General features: G+C 45.6%; 1 protein-coding gene across 2 annotated transcripts; it reads left to right on the top strand.

The window, feature by feature from the left end:
- The first annotated feature begins 3,808 nt into the window (after nucleotides 1-3,808).
- On the top strand, nucleotides 3,809-14,265 carry LOC123991525 (transcription factor Sox-7-like). Of its 2 annotated transcripts, XR_006830815.1 has the most exons (5): nucleotides 3,809-3,949; nucleotides 4,695-4,795; nucleotides 9,933-10,561; nucleotides 12,133-13,593; nucleotides 13,625-14,265. XR_006830815.1 is itself a non-coding variant. In XM_046293142.1 (4 exons), the coding sequence occupies exons 3-4, from the start codon at nucleotides 10,330-10,332 to the stop codon at nucleotides 13,194-13,196; spliced, it is 1,296 nt and encodes a 431-aa protein (XP_046149098.1). In that variant the 5' UTR covers nucleotides 3,809-3,949; nucleotides 4,695-4,795; nucleotides 9,933-10,329; the 3' UTR covers nucleotides 13,197-14,265. The 2 variants fall into 2 exon arrangements, 1 of the variants encoding a protein (XP_046149098.1); XM_046293142.1 differs by having other exon boundaries at nucleotides 12,133-14,265.
- The last annotated feature ends 1,895 nt before the right edge of the window (nucleotides 14,266-16,160 follow it).

The following is a 16,160-nucleotide window of genomic DNA, read 5'->3' on the forward strand; positions in this document are numbered from 1 at the left end:
AGCGGTGCCGTTTGACTTAGCAAACGAGGATCTGATGTCGTCGACCTTCTTTTCAAAATGGTTGACGAAGTCATCTGCAGAGAGGGAGGGGGGGGGGAGGAGGATTCAGGAGGGAGGAGAAGGTGGCAAAGAGCTTCCTAGGGTTAGAGGCAGATGCTTGGAATTTAGAGTGGTAGAAAATGGCTTTAGCAGCAGAGACAGAGGAGGAAAATGTAGAGAGGAGGGAGTGAAAGGATGCCAGGTCCGCAGGGAGGCGAGTTTTCCTCCATTTCCGCTCGGCTGCCCGGAGCCCTGTTCCCAAAATATATGTTGAAGAGGGTGGTGCTTAAGGAGCATCTCTGTCTCATCCCACGGCCTTGTGGAAAGAAACGTGTGTTTTTTTAACCAATTTTACAGCACATTTGTTGTTTGTGGACATGGATTTTATAATGTCGTATGTTTTTCCCCCCAACACCACTTTCCATCCATTTGTAGAGCATGCCAAATTCTCATGCCAAATTCTCATGCCAAATTGAGTCAAAGGCATTTTTTTAATCAACAAAGCATGATAAGACATTGTTTGGTTTGTTTGTTCGTCAATTAGGGTGTGCAGGGTGAATGCACGGTCTGTTGTATAGTAATTTGGTAAAAAGACAATTTGACATTTGCTCAGTATATTGTTTTCACTGAGGAAATGTACGAATCTGCTGTTAATGAAAGTGCAGAGGATTTTCCCAAGGTTCCTGTTGATGCATATCCCACATTCGTTTTTGAGGGAATCTCTCTCTCAGTGCATGCTGGGAGTGTTTCTTAGTTGAGAGGCTTGTGTGGAGGGCCCTGTCATTACTTATTTGATTGATTATTTTATTGGTCTTTTCTTTCAATTTCTCTATTCTATGGTGGAGGGTTAGTTTAGTGGTGACCACTGTTTTTTTTTCAAAGATAGAGAGGTAGAGGACAGAGTTTTAGTTTCTTGGGGTTTAGCGCGGAGGAGACACTGTCGTTACGCTTTCAGGTGTGTTCCTGAGATTGGAGAAAAGGTGGAGGAGGTTCTGCTCACGGTCAGCAAACAAGTAGGACTTGCATTTATACATTCCGCATCCAGAATGACCAAAGCAGTGGTTATGTTCATGAAAAGAGTACATTTGGAGGGTAGGCTGATTTGCTAGTGGAATATGTGTAAGGGATGTGTTGGTGCCGATTTATCCTCTTTCGACTCGTAGTTGCGAATCTGCCTCCATTTATTACGGATGATCAAATCTGGTTTGGTAAGTTTACTAGCTGAGGCTGGGTCTTGTCATGCTATGGATGGTGGTGTAGATAAGGCTGGGTCTAGTCATGCTATGAAGGGTGGTGTAGATAAGGCTGGGTCTAGTCCAAACATCCACCAGGTCAAACTGCTAAATGATGTCCCTTACCACACCCACTGAGCCTGAATGAGGCTCCTCCCCGTTTCTGTCTTTCATGAAATCCATCGTATAGTTCCAGTCCCCGCCGACCACCAGTGTCTCCTCAGGCCCCACCTGTGAGAGTTCCTGTCTAAGAAACCCAAACACACACACCCCACTCTGCCTGTTAGGCGCTTACACATTTATAAGAACAAAAAACCTGTTGTTATTTTCTGCTTTTACTACACACCTCCTTTGTGGAAGCACATTTGTACGGCCAGGGCCAGTGTAAAAAGTACTGCCACCCCTGCACTAACATATGTCCCATGGCACAACACAACACACTTGCCCCTTTCCACCAGCCCCCAATCGACTTCATTCACTACATCACTACATCAGAAACAACACCTGAACTTGTTTTTGTTTGACATTTTCACCCAACTCTTCTTTCCCGCATATCTGGCACCATTTATATTAAGTGATCCTAACCCAAGAGTCTCCATATGAAGTGGGAGAAACACCAGCCAAGAAAGTGACCAATAGCAAATCTCAAAAAGCCACAGTACCAGAAAAACACTCTTCATCTAAACAGCGCCAGAAGTTCGACCTTTATGTTGTGATCTACTTCCTCAACCTAAACCGTTTCCTGGGCGAGAGGACACCATGCCCCTCATTTTTCATAGCGTGTTGTACTGATTTTGACCTTTTTTCACTTTAGTCTCATTCAGGAGCCTTGACTCCCTCACCGTGTACTTTGACCCCTCTGCCTGACAGACAGTCAACTCTGGATCCACTGAGGAGGAGTCTGAAAATAAAGCCTCATCGTCCTCTTCCTCAGACTCCCTTTCCTCCTCCTCATGTCCATCTCCCATCCTGAGATGGACCTGTGCTTTCTCTCTAGTTGGGGCAAAGTTTTCTTAGTGTCTTTGACCACCGCAGCCTCTCCCCTCCCAGACTCTCCCCTCCCAGACTCTCCCCTCCCAGACTCTCCCCTCCCAGACTCTCCTCTCCCAGACTCTCCTCTCCCAGACTCTCCTCTCCCAGACTCTCCCCTCCCAGACTCTCCCCTCCCAGACTCTCCCCTCCCAGACTCTCCTCTCCCAGACTCTCCTCTCCCAGACTCTCCTCTCCCAGACTCTCCCCTCCCAGACTCTCCCCTCCCAGACTCTCCTCTCCCAGACTCTCCTCTCCCAGACTCTCCTCTCCCAGACTCTCCTCTCCCAGACTCCCCCCCAAGCCTCTCCCCTTCCAGCCTCTCCCCTCCCACATCCTTTCTTCTCCCCCTTTTTCCTCTTCCGCTTGACACCCTCCTCCACCCCCGGGACTCTCAATCATGGACAACTTGTTCTTAATCAGGGACATGTTGCACTTGTTGAGAGGTTCTAATGTGAACTTTGGACTGGTCTCTTTAGACCAAGAGAAAGCTTTTGAGAGAGTGGACCATGAGTATCGGTTTAATGTGATGTCTGTATTTGGGTTTGGGGGAAAGGTTTTTGACCTGTGTGAAGATGTTGTATGCTGGGGCATCATGTACAGTCAAGGTGGGAGGGGGGCTTATAGGCCAGTCTGGGTGAGACGGGGCATTAGACAAGGATGCCCTCTATCGGAGCAGATATATACACTAACCATTGAGTCTTTTTGGGGCCTGCTACGCAGGAGACAGCGGGTAGTGTGCTAGACAACATGGGTGTGTTGACAGGCATAGCAGTGTCGGAGTTTACGTTTACGCTTCTGTGATGGTCAGGGATGGGCATATGCAGGCACTAGAGACTAGTCTGAAGGTGTACGAGGGAGCTTCATCAGCTAAGGTGAACTGGGTCAAGAGCAAAGCCCTGTTATGTGGGCCATGGAGGGATAGGGCCCCCTAGGGGTGTGCAGTGGGGTTGTGAAGGGCTTAACATTTTGTGGGTGTACCTGGGCTCGGAGAGGTGAGTCAGGAAGGACTTGGAGTCATATAGAGGGAGGTGATAATCAACAACCTGGTGGCATCCTACCTGTGGCATATACTTGCTGTCCTAAACCCTCCCGCCGGTCGGCTACACAGACCTGCAACTCAAGCTGGTGGGTTTTTTCTGGTCAGGCCATCACTGGCTGAGGTGTTGAAGGAGGAAGGAGGACAGAACAGGGTGGAACTGAAGAGCAGGGTGGCGGCATTCTGACCAAACGCAGCAGATACTGATATCGGCTGGAGGGAACAAGCATGGGCGCTGCTGAGGAGATCTGGTGGATTAGAGTTGGACCGGCAGCTGCTCCTGATGAGGCTGGAGAGGAGGAGTACAGCAGGTCTCTCTGATTTTTTACTCTGCGGTGCTGAGGGCCTGGCAGCTGCTAAGGCCCACACGAGAAGGGGGTGTGGAGCCTGGGCTGTGGGTGTGGGCGGAGCCTATCTTCCACAATCCAACCATGCTTTTGAGATTGGTTCAATCGGCCACTATGCAGAAGCGACTGATGGCAGGGATTTTTCTAAAGCTGGGTGTCCTGCGGCTGCTGGGGGAGGAGGGGTGAACAATCCCGGAAGTCCTGGCTCAACAAACAGGACTGGAGAGATTCCTGGGGAGGTCCAGGAGGCACCGTCTGACCTGGTAAGAGGGTTGTTTGAGTGGCCAAAGGGTTAGGGGCCTCCAATGTTTCTGCCACTGCAGGTGATGGCAGAGACTGGGGACTGGCAAGGGGGTCTGGAGGACTTGTTGGACTTTAAGAAAGACAGAAAGTCAAATTCTCTCTCTCTCTCTCAATACAAGGGTTTTTTATTGGCATAGGAAACACATGTTAACATTGCCAAAACAAGTGAAGTAGATAATATACAAAAGTGAAATAAACAATACAAATGAATGGTAAACATTACACTCAAAAAGAATAAAGATATTTCAAATGTCATGTTATGTATATATACAGTGTTGTAACGATGTGCAAATGGTTAAAGTACACAAGGGAAAATAAACATGGGCTTTATTTACAATGGTGTTTGTTCTTCACTGGTTGCCCTTCGCTCTCTCTCTCCCTCTTTCTCTCATTCTCTTTCACACTCTCTCTCTCTCTCTCTCTCTCTCTGTGTCTCTCTCTCTCTCTCTGTCTCTCTCTCACACACTCTCTCTCTCTCTCTCTCTCTCTGTCTCTCTCTCACACACTCGCTCTCTCTCTCTCTGTGTCTCTCTCTCACACACTCGCTCTCTCTCTCCCTCTTTCTCTCATTCTCTTTCACACTCTCTCTCTCTCTCTCTCTCTCTCTCTCTCTCTCTCTCTCTCTCTCTCTCTCTCTCTCTCTCTCTCTCTCTCTCTCTCTCTCTCTCTCTCTCTCTCTCTCTCTCTCTCACACACACCCGTCAGGATTGCAGGAGGAAGTGGAGGCATATATATCAGTGATGTCGTGTCATGTTGTCAGCTCTACGCAATCTGGAGCATCAGGTGCTGTTTCCTGTTCCTGAGGGGTAAGTCCCCACATTGATACGTGTCTCAAATGGCATCCTATTCCTTATATAGTGCACTATTTTAGACCAGAGCCCTATGGCACCCTATTCCCTATATAGTGCACTACTTTAGACCAGAGCCCTATGGCAACCTATTCCCTACATAGTGCACTACTCAGCAAAAAAAAGAAATGTTCCTTTTTCAGGAACATGTCTTTCAAAGATAATTCGTAAAAATACAAATAACTTCACAGATCTTCATTGTAAAGGGTTTACACAGTTTTTCAGGCTTGTTCAATGAACCATGAACAGTTAATAATCATGCACCTGTGGAACGGTCGTTAAGACACTAACAGCTTACAGACGGCAGGCAATTAAGGTCACAGTTGTGAAAACTTAGGACACTAAAGAGGCCTTTCTATTGACTCTGAAAAACACCAAAAGAAAGATTCCCAGGGTCCCTGCTCATCTGCGTGAACGTGCCTTAGGCATGTTGCAAGGAGGCATGAGGACTGCAGATGTGGCCAGGGCAATACATTGCAATGTCCATACTGTGAGACGCCTAAGACAGAGCTACAGGGAGACAGGATGGACAGATGATCGTCCTCGCAGTGGCAGACAACGTGTAACAAAACCTGCACAGGATCGGTACATCCGAACATCACACCTGCGGGACAGGTACAGGATGGCAACAACGACTGCCCGAGTTACACCAGGAACGCACAATCCCTCCATCAGTGCTCAGATTGTCCGCAATAAGCTGAGAGAGGCTGGACTGAGACCTTGAAGGCCTGTTGTAAGGCAGGTCCTCTCCAGACATCACCGGCAACAACGTCACCTATGGGCACAAACCCACCATCGCCGGACCAGACAGGATTGGAAAAAAGTGCTCTTCACTGACGAGTCGCGGTTTTGTCTCATCAGGGGTGATGGTCGGATTCACGTTTATTGTTGAAGGAATGAGCGTAACACTGACGCCTGTACTCTGGAGCGGGATCGATTTGGAGGTGGAGGGTCTGACATGGTCTGGGGCGGTGTGTCACAGTATCATCGGTATAAGCTTGTTGTCATTACAGGCAATCTTAATGTTGTGCGTAACAGGGAAGACATCCTCCTCCCTCATGTGGTACCCTTCCTGCAGGCTCTTCCTGAACATGACCCTCCAGCATGACAATGCCACCAGTCATACTGCTCGTTCTGTGCATGATTTCCTGCAAGACAGGAACGTCAGTGTTCTGCCATGGCTAGCGAAGAGCCCGGATTTAAATTCCATTGAGCACGTCTGGGACCTGTTGGATCGGAGGGTGAGGGCTAGGTCCATTCCCCCCCCTGAAATGTCCGGGAACTTGCAGGTGCCTTGGTGGAAGAGTGGGGTAACATCTCACAGCAAGAACCGGCAAATCTGGTGCAGTTCATGAGGTGGAGATGCACTGCAGTACTTAATGCAGCTGGTGGCCACACCAGATACTGACTGTTACTTTTGATTTTGACCCCCCCCTTTGTTCAGGGACACATTATTCCATTTCTGTTAGTCACATGTCTGTGGAACTTGTTCAGTTTTTGTTTCAGCTGTGGAATCTTGTTATGTTCATACAAATATTTACACATGTTAAGTTTGCTGAAAATAAACGCAGTTGAAAGTGAGAGGACGTTTTCTTGTTGATGCTGAGTTTAGTGCACTACTTTTGACTCAGGACCCATAGGTATTTGGTCTATATAAGGAGTAGAGTCATTTTGGACACACTTTGAGATGTGTCTGACACCGGCACTTAACTTTGACGGACGGACAGACAGACAGACAGACAGACAGACAGACAGACAGACAGACAGACAGACAGACAGACAGACAGACAGACAGACAGACAGACAGACAGACAGACAGACAGACAGACAGACAGACAGACAGACAGACAGACAGACAGACAGACAGACAGACAGACAGACAGACAGACAGACAGACATAGAAACAGACTGACAGACATAGAAACAGACTGACAGACATAGAAACAGACAGACTGACAGACATAGAAACAGACTGACAGACATAGAAACAGACTGACAGACATAGAAACAGACTGACAGACATAGAAACAGACAGACTGACAGACATAGAAACAGACAGACTGACAGACATAGAAACAGACTGACAGACATAGAAACAGACAGACTGACAGACAGACAGACTCAGGTAGTGGGGAGGGGGGCGTCCTGCAGGGGTGTGTGTAGCCTACTTAATAAGACTACTGTGGGTGGTGGTGGTGGGGAGGGGGGCGTCCTGCAGGGGTGTGTGTAGCCTACTTAATGGCCGCAGGCAGCCTAAGAATGTCCTGTCAACAGGAACTCCTGGGTCTGACATCCTCTCCACTCTGCCACAGAGCTGACCACAGACCAGTGAAGGAAACTGATTTGTCACACACACACACACACACACACACACACACACACACACACACACACACACACACACACACACACACACACACACACACACACACACACACACACACACACACACACACACACACACACACACACACACACACACACACACACACACACACACACACACAGTGTTTTAACCACTGGCTAGTTCACAAATTCAGAGGATAATTGGTTCAGTTTGGAGGTTAATAGCTGTTCTTGATTATAACATTTTATACGTATTAGGCTTAATTAACAATGTATTGTCTCTCTACGGGGTCAAGGATATATCCCAAATAGCACCCTATTCCCTATATTGTGCACTATTTTAGACCACAACCCTTCTCCCTATATAGTGCACTACTATAGACCAGGACCCATAAGTATCTGGTCAAAAGTAGTGCACTAAATAGGGAATAGGGTGCGATTTGAGATGTAGTTCAAGATAAAGTTGTCAAACCAAGGCATGTATTGACAGACCTTATTGATACAGCCAGCCAGCAGATTAAATGTGGATTTAAAATTCTACTTTTCATGTGATGTAGACTATCCTTAGAAACACGATGTAGACTATCCTTAGAAACACTCCAGGTGATGTAGACTATCCTTAGAAACACTCCAGGTGATGTAGACTATCCTTAGAAACACTCCAGGTGATGTAGACTATCCTTAGAAACACGATGTAGACTATCCTTAGAAACACGATGTAGACTATCCTTAGAAACACTCCAGGTGATGTAGACTATCCTTAGAAACACGATGTAGACTATCCTTAGAAACACTCCAGGTGATGTAGACTATCCTTAGAAACACTCCAGGTGATGTAGACTATCCTTAGAAACACGATGTAGACTATCCTTAGAAACACTCCAGGTGATGTAGACTATCCTTAGAAACACTCCAGGTGATGTAGGCTATCCTTAGAAACACGATGTGGACTATCCTTAGAAACACTCCAGGTGATGTAGACTATCCTTAGAAACACGATGTAGACTATCCTTAGAAACACGATGTAGACTATCCTTAGAAACACTCCAGGTGATGTAGGCTATCCTTAGAAACACGATGTGGACTATCCTTAGAAACACTCCAGGTGATGTAGACTATCCTTAGAAACACGATGTAGACTATCCTTAGAAACACGATGTAGACTATCCTTAGAAACACGATGTAGACTATCCTTAGAAACACGATGTAGACTATCCTTAGATACACTCCAGGTGATGTAGACTATCCTTAGAAACACGATGTAGACTATCCTTAGAAACACGATGTAGACTATCCTTAGAAACACGATGTAGACTATCCTTAGAAACACGATGTAGACTATCCTTAGAAACACTCCAGGTGATGTAGACTATCCTTAGAAACACTCCAGGTGATGTAGACTATCCTTAGAAACACGATGTAGACTATCCTTAGAAACACTCCAGGTGATGTAGACTATCCTTAGAAACACTCCAGGTGATGTAGGCTATCCTTGGAAACACGATGTGGACTATCCTTAGAAACACTCCAGGTGATGTAGACTATCCTTAGAAACACTCCAGGTGATGTAGACTATCCTTAGAAACACGGTGTAGACTATCCTTAGAAACACGATGTAGACTATCCTTAGAAACACGATGTAGACTATCCTTAGAAACACGATGTAGACTATCCTTAGAAACACTCCAGGTGATGTAGACTATCCTTAGAAACACTCCAGGTGATGTAGACTATCCTTAGAAACACTCCAGGTGATGTAGACTATCCTTAGAAACACGATGTAGACTATCCTTAGAAACACTCCAGGTGATGTAGACTATCCTTAGAAACACGATGTAGACTATCCTTAGAAACACGATGTAGACTATCCTTAGAAACACGATGTAGACTATCCTTAGAAACACGATGTAGACTATCCTTAGAAACACGATGTAGACTATCCTTAGAAACACGATGTAGACTATCCTTAGAAACACTCCAGGTGATGTAGACTATCCTTAGAAACACTCCAGGTGATGTAGACTATCATTAGAAACACTCCAGGTGATGTAGACTATCCTTAGAAACACGATGTAGACTATCCTTAGAAACACTCCAGGTGATGTAGACTATCCTTAGAAACACGATGTAGACTATCCTTAGAAACACGATGTAGACTATCCTTAGAAACACTCCAGGTGATGTAGACTATCCTTAGAAACACTCCAGGTGATGTAGACTATCCTTAGAAACACTCCAGGTGATGTAGACTATCCTTAGAAACACTCCAGGTGATGTAGACTATCCTTAGAAACACGATGTAGACTATCCTTAGAAACACTCCAGGTGATGTAGACTATCCTTAGAAACACGATGTAGACTATCCTTAGAAACACGATGTAGAAGTCAACAGACTAGGTCTACTACTTCATTTGAAGTCAAGGAAGTATTAACAAATTAAAAAGATATTTCCCATCATTATGCATGGAGCATCTATTGACAAGTAAAGCTTTTACCTGTGCCTTATCAACAGATAACCTACCATACAAATATTAGTTGAAAGCAGTGTCATGCACATTGGGGAATATAAAGTTATATTTTTATTCTATAATGGATGCCAGCTAAGAACCAATTAGGCCCATATATTTCTGTTATTCCTAACATTACCAGCCTTACAGTAAAAGCCGTTTCTGTTTTCCTGTAAGACATGAGTAGTAAATGGAAGAGTATAAATGTCCCTGTCCCCTTTTTTTTGTTTGTTTCCTCGCAGGTCTCAAGTTGCAGTCAAGGAGGAGCTGAGAGTCCTCCGGGCTTTAATGTTGGAACCTGCTCCTCAAATATAAAGGGCTGTTTGCCTTCCAAACGCAAGGAAACGCTGAATTACCACGTCATAGAGGAACAGCGACCAGACACACCGTCCCTCTCAATAACCAACAGAGGCAACCAGTTTAACCCAGGCAACATCTCAACCAATTTAGACAGTTGAAGAATCAAGCCATTTCTCTATTTTAACAAAGTTTTTTTTGTATGTACTTATAGTACGTATTTGTCACGGAACATTTCACTGTTATTGTCAAATTAAGAGAGAGAGAGAAAAGTTTTCACTGCGCCGCGGGAGCGTGAGGTGAGAAGCTCAACCGAACTTTTGCTGAGAGTGAAGAGAGAGCATGTCTGCACTTATCAGCGTGTACTCGTCATGGCCGGAGAGCTTTGAGTGCTCAACGGGAGATGGGGACGTGCCTGACGGACACGGCTCGCACAGGACTCCCGCGGACAAAGCGTCGGAGCCGCGCATCAGACGGCCCATGAATGCGTTCATGGTCTGGGCTAAAGATGAGAGGAAGCGCCTGGCTGTCCAAAACCCAGACCTGCACAACGCAGAGCTTAGCAAGATGCTGGGTGAGATTCACCTTTATTTTTACGGACGTATTTCACATTTTATAATTACATATTTTGATATTGTTATTATTATGATTAGGATTCTTATAATTATTAGTATTCTTGTGCTATAGGCCCACACATGCTCTGCCAAAAGTTAGCCTACGTCAAATCAAAGCTATTAATTGCCTAAACCTTTTCAAAATTAATTGAGATAGCACATAACATTTGTTTCTGTTTTGGTATTTAAAAGTATGTAAAGAAAATACAATACATAAAAACATAGTTTTTTTAAATGGGGGGGGCGATTTTGAGCATCATCCACATCTCCTTAAAACGATCAAAACTTCTAGTGGCAGTTAATTCATGATTGGACGTCGCTAAATTCAATTAAAATGCAATCATTTCCATTACATGTTTTCTACCAGTAGTAGTAGTTTATCCGGAGGCCTGTGGGTCATTTGCATTAGTGCATAAATCTCCGCGTGCGTCCTGGCGCTCGCTCGCGCGCCGTTATGGTGTATTCTATTATTTCATTACAATGATATAAAAACGGTCAAACTATATTAGGAGGTTAAATATAAATATATGTGAAATGTGTTTAAATTTAGAAAGCGTAGGCCTATCCATTCCCTATATCGAATTGACGGGGGGTTACTTTATATGGCTCGGAATTAAGATTTACATTTCATTCCAGTTTGACCTTCGGGTATAACTGATATACCAATAATGAATTAATGAATTATTTCGTTAAATTGTTCGTGATTCACATTATTAAATGATGATTCATATTATGTTGCTCTTTAATAAATGGTACCACGTCTTACAGTGTGAAAATAACCATATCATGCATTCATCCAGTCAACATGGGAGAGAGCGATATCATAGTTTATTCTTAATTTACATATTCACCTCGAAGCGGAAATTGAAAATGTTTTCCATAAATATATGCTATTGTTTGTCCATTCTCAGAACGAAGATTACGCATTCAATGAAGCCATCATGTGGAAATTGCGTCTTTAAAAGTGATGGCATTGCAACCTTTGGTTGTTTTAATCCTCGCTAGATATTCATTCATTATCTCAATGATATTTGGGAGTTGCTTTTCGTTTTGAATGCAATAAATATGTAATCATAAGCAATGTCAACGCAACACCATGTAACATTTTAATATGGTGCGCTATTGCTCTAATATATCCTTTAAAAAAAACGAACATTCCACTGAACATAAGCAATAAAATAAGTGTTTATTATTGATAAACTCATTTTTGAAACGGTAGAAACTCTGAACACACTGGTGATCTTGGATGTTTTAACGACATAGTACTAATACAACGGTATACGTTTTTATTTAGATGAATGATTAACTGATATTCTGTTTCTTTTGTATCCCACACCAATGTTTCAGTCAACTAATGCAATATAATATAATAATAGTATAATAATAATAATAATAATAATAATAATAATATAAGTTACATTGTTTTTCCTCCATAAACTATTTCTGTATATGGCCTTATACAAGAGTTAGCAAGAAATCAATGATTATTGTGGACGATTAAACGAGTCCTGTTTCCTGTTCTTCATGCCAGGCAAGTCGTGGAAGGCCCTGACCCCTCTTCAGAAACGTCCCTACGTGGAAGAGGCCGAGAGGCTGCGGGTGCAGCACATGCAGGACTACCCCAACTATAAGTATCGCCCTCGTCGCAAGAAGCAGCTGAAGCGCATCTGTAAGCGTGTGGACCCAGGATTTCTACTGAGCAGTCTGGGGGGGCCTGACCAGAATGCCCTAACTGACTCCCGGGGCCTCTGCCTCTCTCTGGGTTTGGATAAAGAAGGGGATGGTGGTGTTGGGTTTTCATCACGCTCTTCCCTCAGCCCGGTTAGATCCTTAAGAGATGTACCGTCCAGCAGCACCTACCCCTACGGCCTCCCCACCCCACCTGAGATGTCCCCCCTGGATTCGGCCCTGGACCACGACTACCCCTCCTACTACCCCTCCTCTTCTTCCTCCTCTTCATCCGTCTCCTGCTCAGAGGAGCGCCACCAGCACCAGTGTCAGGGTCAGGCCCCCGGGGGAGGTGGTGGTGGAGGTCACATGAGTCCTCCGCCCTACCACCCTGACTATACCCAGACTTCCATCCACTGTGGCTCCCACTCCCACCTAACCCACCTCTCCCACATGTCCCAGGCTCAGTCTGGAGGCCTCATCCCTGGACATCCTCTGTCCTACTACAGCCCATCCTCATGGTCCTCCCAGCTTCAGGTCCACCCGGGCCTCCAGTCCCACCATCACCCCCACTTGGGGCACCTCTCCCCAGGTCACCACCACCAGCACCACCTGGGTCAGCTCTCTCCTCCTCCAGAGCAGAACCATGGCCAGAACCACGGTCAACTGGAGACACTGGACCAGCTGAGTCAGGTAGAGCTTCTAGGGGAGGTCGATCGCGATGAGTTCGACCAGTACCTGAACTCCACTGCGGTAGGTGCGGCGGCAGCGAGGGTAGGGGTATTCCACTCCGAACACGGAGGAGGAATGACTGTGACGGGTCACATTCAGGTGACGTCTGGGAGCAGCGTTGTCGCGGAAACCAGCCTGATCTCCGTGTTAGCGGACGCCACGGCAGCGTACTACAACAACTACGGCATCTCTTAGACGGGTCGTCGAGTTACCTGGTCACCATGCCGACACAGACAGCTCACGCCATCACACCTGGGAACTGACCCGGGGGCCATTCATGTGTCATCAGAGGAGGACTGTTGATCTCGCGTCAGGTGTCTATGTCCGTGTAATCTTATTCAATTGTGATCTATAAAACTTTGAGACGCTTGATACCAATGCCCCCAGGTAGGCTGAAGATGGGTTAGGGGGGGGGAGGACACCAGAACCAATCACATAGCAAGATGGTTGTTTGGGGCCAAGGAAGGAAACAAGAGGGTATAAAAGAGAGAGAAGATTGAAGGACACCTCAGGGATGCTCAAATAGGTCAACTAGTTCATCAATTCTATCTGTCTATTTCCAGAACTGAATAACAGCCGGTCGGTTGGAGCAGTCGTTGACCAGTTGTCTTAATGTGTTGCAGGTCGTTGTCCTCTTGTCTTAACGTGTTGCCGGTCGTTGTCCTCTTGTCTTAACGTGTTGCTGTAAAGCGTGTTGCAGGTCGTTGTCCTCTTGTCTTAACGTGTTGCTGTAAAGCGTGTTGCAGGTCGTTGTCCTCCTGTCTTAACGTGTTGCTGTAAAGCGTGTTGTACAGATGCTCTCATCACTTATTGAAGCACTTTGATGTTTCAACTAAATGCTTTTATTGTATTGCTGTTATTATTAATTATTTCTGTTTGAATTGTTTGTATTATTTCCTACCTGACATTAGTCGGCATTAGTTTTATTTTTTACCTCAGTAGTGTCTATTTAAATGAGGATTAGAGGGACATTTCTTATGAAGTTAATCGCGGGTCTCAAATGGCACTCTAGTCCCTATGAAGTGCACTACTTTTGCCCAGGTACCACAGGGCTCGTGTCAAAACTAGTGTACTAGAAAGGGAAAAAAAACTGCGTCGTTTTGAGACGAAGCCGAGGAAATATCATGAAGAAAAAATACTTTACATTACTTTCTTATTTTCAAGTACTTAATATATAAATCATAATCTTTAACAATGAAAATAATAATTACTGTATGCTGATTTTAGGTTTGTGAATTAATTTGAAATAAAGTTTCACTTTCTATTTTGACGTATATGTAACTTGTAACACTGAGCAGGCAACTAGATTCAGGGGGGGGGGGTTCACTGCAACTGTAACACAACTAACTAAAAAAGAGATTGCATATGAAAATAACAACAATTACATGTCTCTTTTTTTACTATTTAGTACTGGTTTCCCGAAATTCAACTCATGTTTAACTAATTTCCTGATCATCTTCAAATAATATTTTTTGCAGGAATCTCCTTTCGAATGATTTTGCCGAAGATTGTATTTTTGACCAAAAAACTAAGCAAGACACAATTTTCTGGCATTGATTTTAACACAAATGTGTCTGACTGTTGCTGACCCCTGCACTAGGGTAGGTATCTACTGTCTGTTGCTGACCCCTGCACTAGGGTACATATATACTGTCTGTTGCTGATCCCTGCACTAGGGTACATATATACTGTCTGTTGCTGACCCCTGCACTAGGGTACATATCTACTGTCTGTTGCTGACCCCTGCACTAGGGTACATATCTACTGTCTGTTGCTGACCCCTGCACTAGGGTACATATCTACTGTTTGTTGCTGACCCCTGCACTAGGGTACATATCTACTGTCTGTTGCTGACCTCTGCACTAGGGTACATATCTACTGTCTGTTGCTGACCCCTGCACTAGGGTACATATCTACTGTCTGTTGCTGACCCCTGCACTAGGGTACATATCTACTGTCTGTTGCTGACCCCTGCACTAGGGTACATATCTACTGTCTGTTGCTGACCCCTGCACTAGGGTACATATCTACTGTCTGTTGCTGACCCCTGCACTAGGGTACATATCTACTGTCTGTTGCTGACCCCTGCACTAGGGTACATATCTACTGTCTGTTGCTGACCCCTGCACTAGGGTACATATCTACTGTCTGTTGCTGACCCCTGCACTAGGGTACATATCTACTGTCTGTTGCTGACCCCTGCACTAGGGTAGGTATCTACTGTCTGTTGCTGACCCCTGCACTAGGGTACATATCTACTGTCTGTTGCTGACCCCTGCACTAGGGTACATATCTACTGTCTGTTGCTGACCCCTGCACTAGGGTACATATCTACTGTCTGTTGCTGACCCCTGCACTAGGGTACATATCTACTGTCTGTTGCTGACCCCTGCACTAGGGTACATATCTACTGTCTGTTGCTGACCCCTGCAGTTTGGTATCAGTGTGTCGTTTAGGCCATTCCCAGCAGTCTGAAGCCTCATTGTTACTCGTGGTCCACTCTGTCGCTGCCATTTACTCAATATCTCTCTCCACCTCTCTCTCCACCTCTCTCTCATCTCTCTACATCTCTCTCCACCTCTCTCTCCCTCCCCCTGTCCATCTCTCTCTCCACCTCTCTCTCCCTCCCCCTCCATCTCTCTCTCCATCTCTCCATCTCTCTCTCCACCTCTCTCTCCACCTCTCTCCATCTCTCTCCACCTCTCTCTACATCTCTCTCCACCTTTCTCTCCCTCCCCCTGTCCATCTCTCTCTACATCTCTCTCCACCTCTCTCTCCCTCCCCCTGTCCATATCTCTCTACATCTCTCTCCACCTTTCTCTCCCTCCCTCTCTCCACCTCTCTCTCCATCTCTCTCTCCACCTCTCTCTCCCTCCCCCTCTCCATCTCTCTCCATCTCTCTCTCCACCTCTCCTTCCCTCCCCCTCTCCATCTCTCTCTCTCCACCTCTCTCTCCCTCCCCCTGTCCATCTCTCTCTCCACCTCTCTCTCCATCCCCCTGTCCATCACTCTCTCTACATCTCTCCATCTCTCTCTACATCTCTCCATCTCTCTCTCCCACTCTCTTTCCATCCCCCTCTCCATCTCTCTCGTGGGGCGGCAGCGTAGCCTAGTGGTTAGAGTGTTGGACTAGTAACTGGAAGGTTGTGAGTTCAAACC

This window comes from Oncorhynchus gorbuscha, linkage group LG12, assembly GCF_021184085.1.
Source record: "Oncorhynchus gorbuscha isolate QuinsamMale2020 ecotype Even-year linkage group LG12, OgorEven_v1.0, whole genome shotgun sequence".
NCBI lineage: Eukaryota > Metazoa > Chordata > Actinopteri > Salmoniformes > Salmonidae > Oncorhynchus > Oncorhynchus gorbuscha.

What these genes read in the sequence shown, in the direction of transcription:
- LOC123991525 (XM_046293142.1), top strand. Translation starts at nt 10,330, where the DNA reads ATGTCTGCACTTATCAGCGTGTACTCGTCATGGCCGGAGAGCTTTGAG. An exon ending in AGAGCTTAGCAAGATGCTGG is followed by an intron (nt 10,562 to 12,132) that starts GTGAGATTCACC and finishes TCTTCATGCCAG; the next exon opens with GCAAGTCGTGGAAGGCCCTG.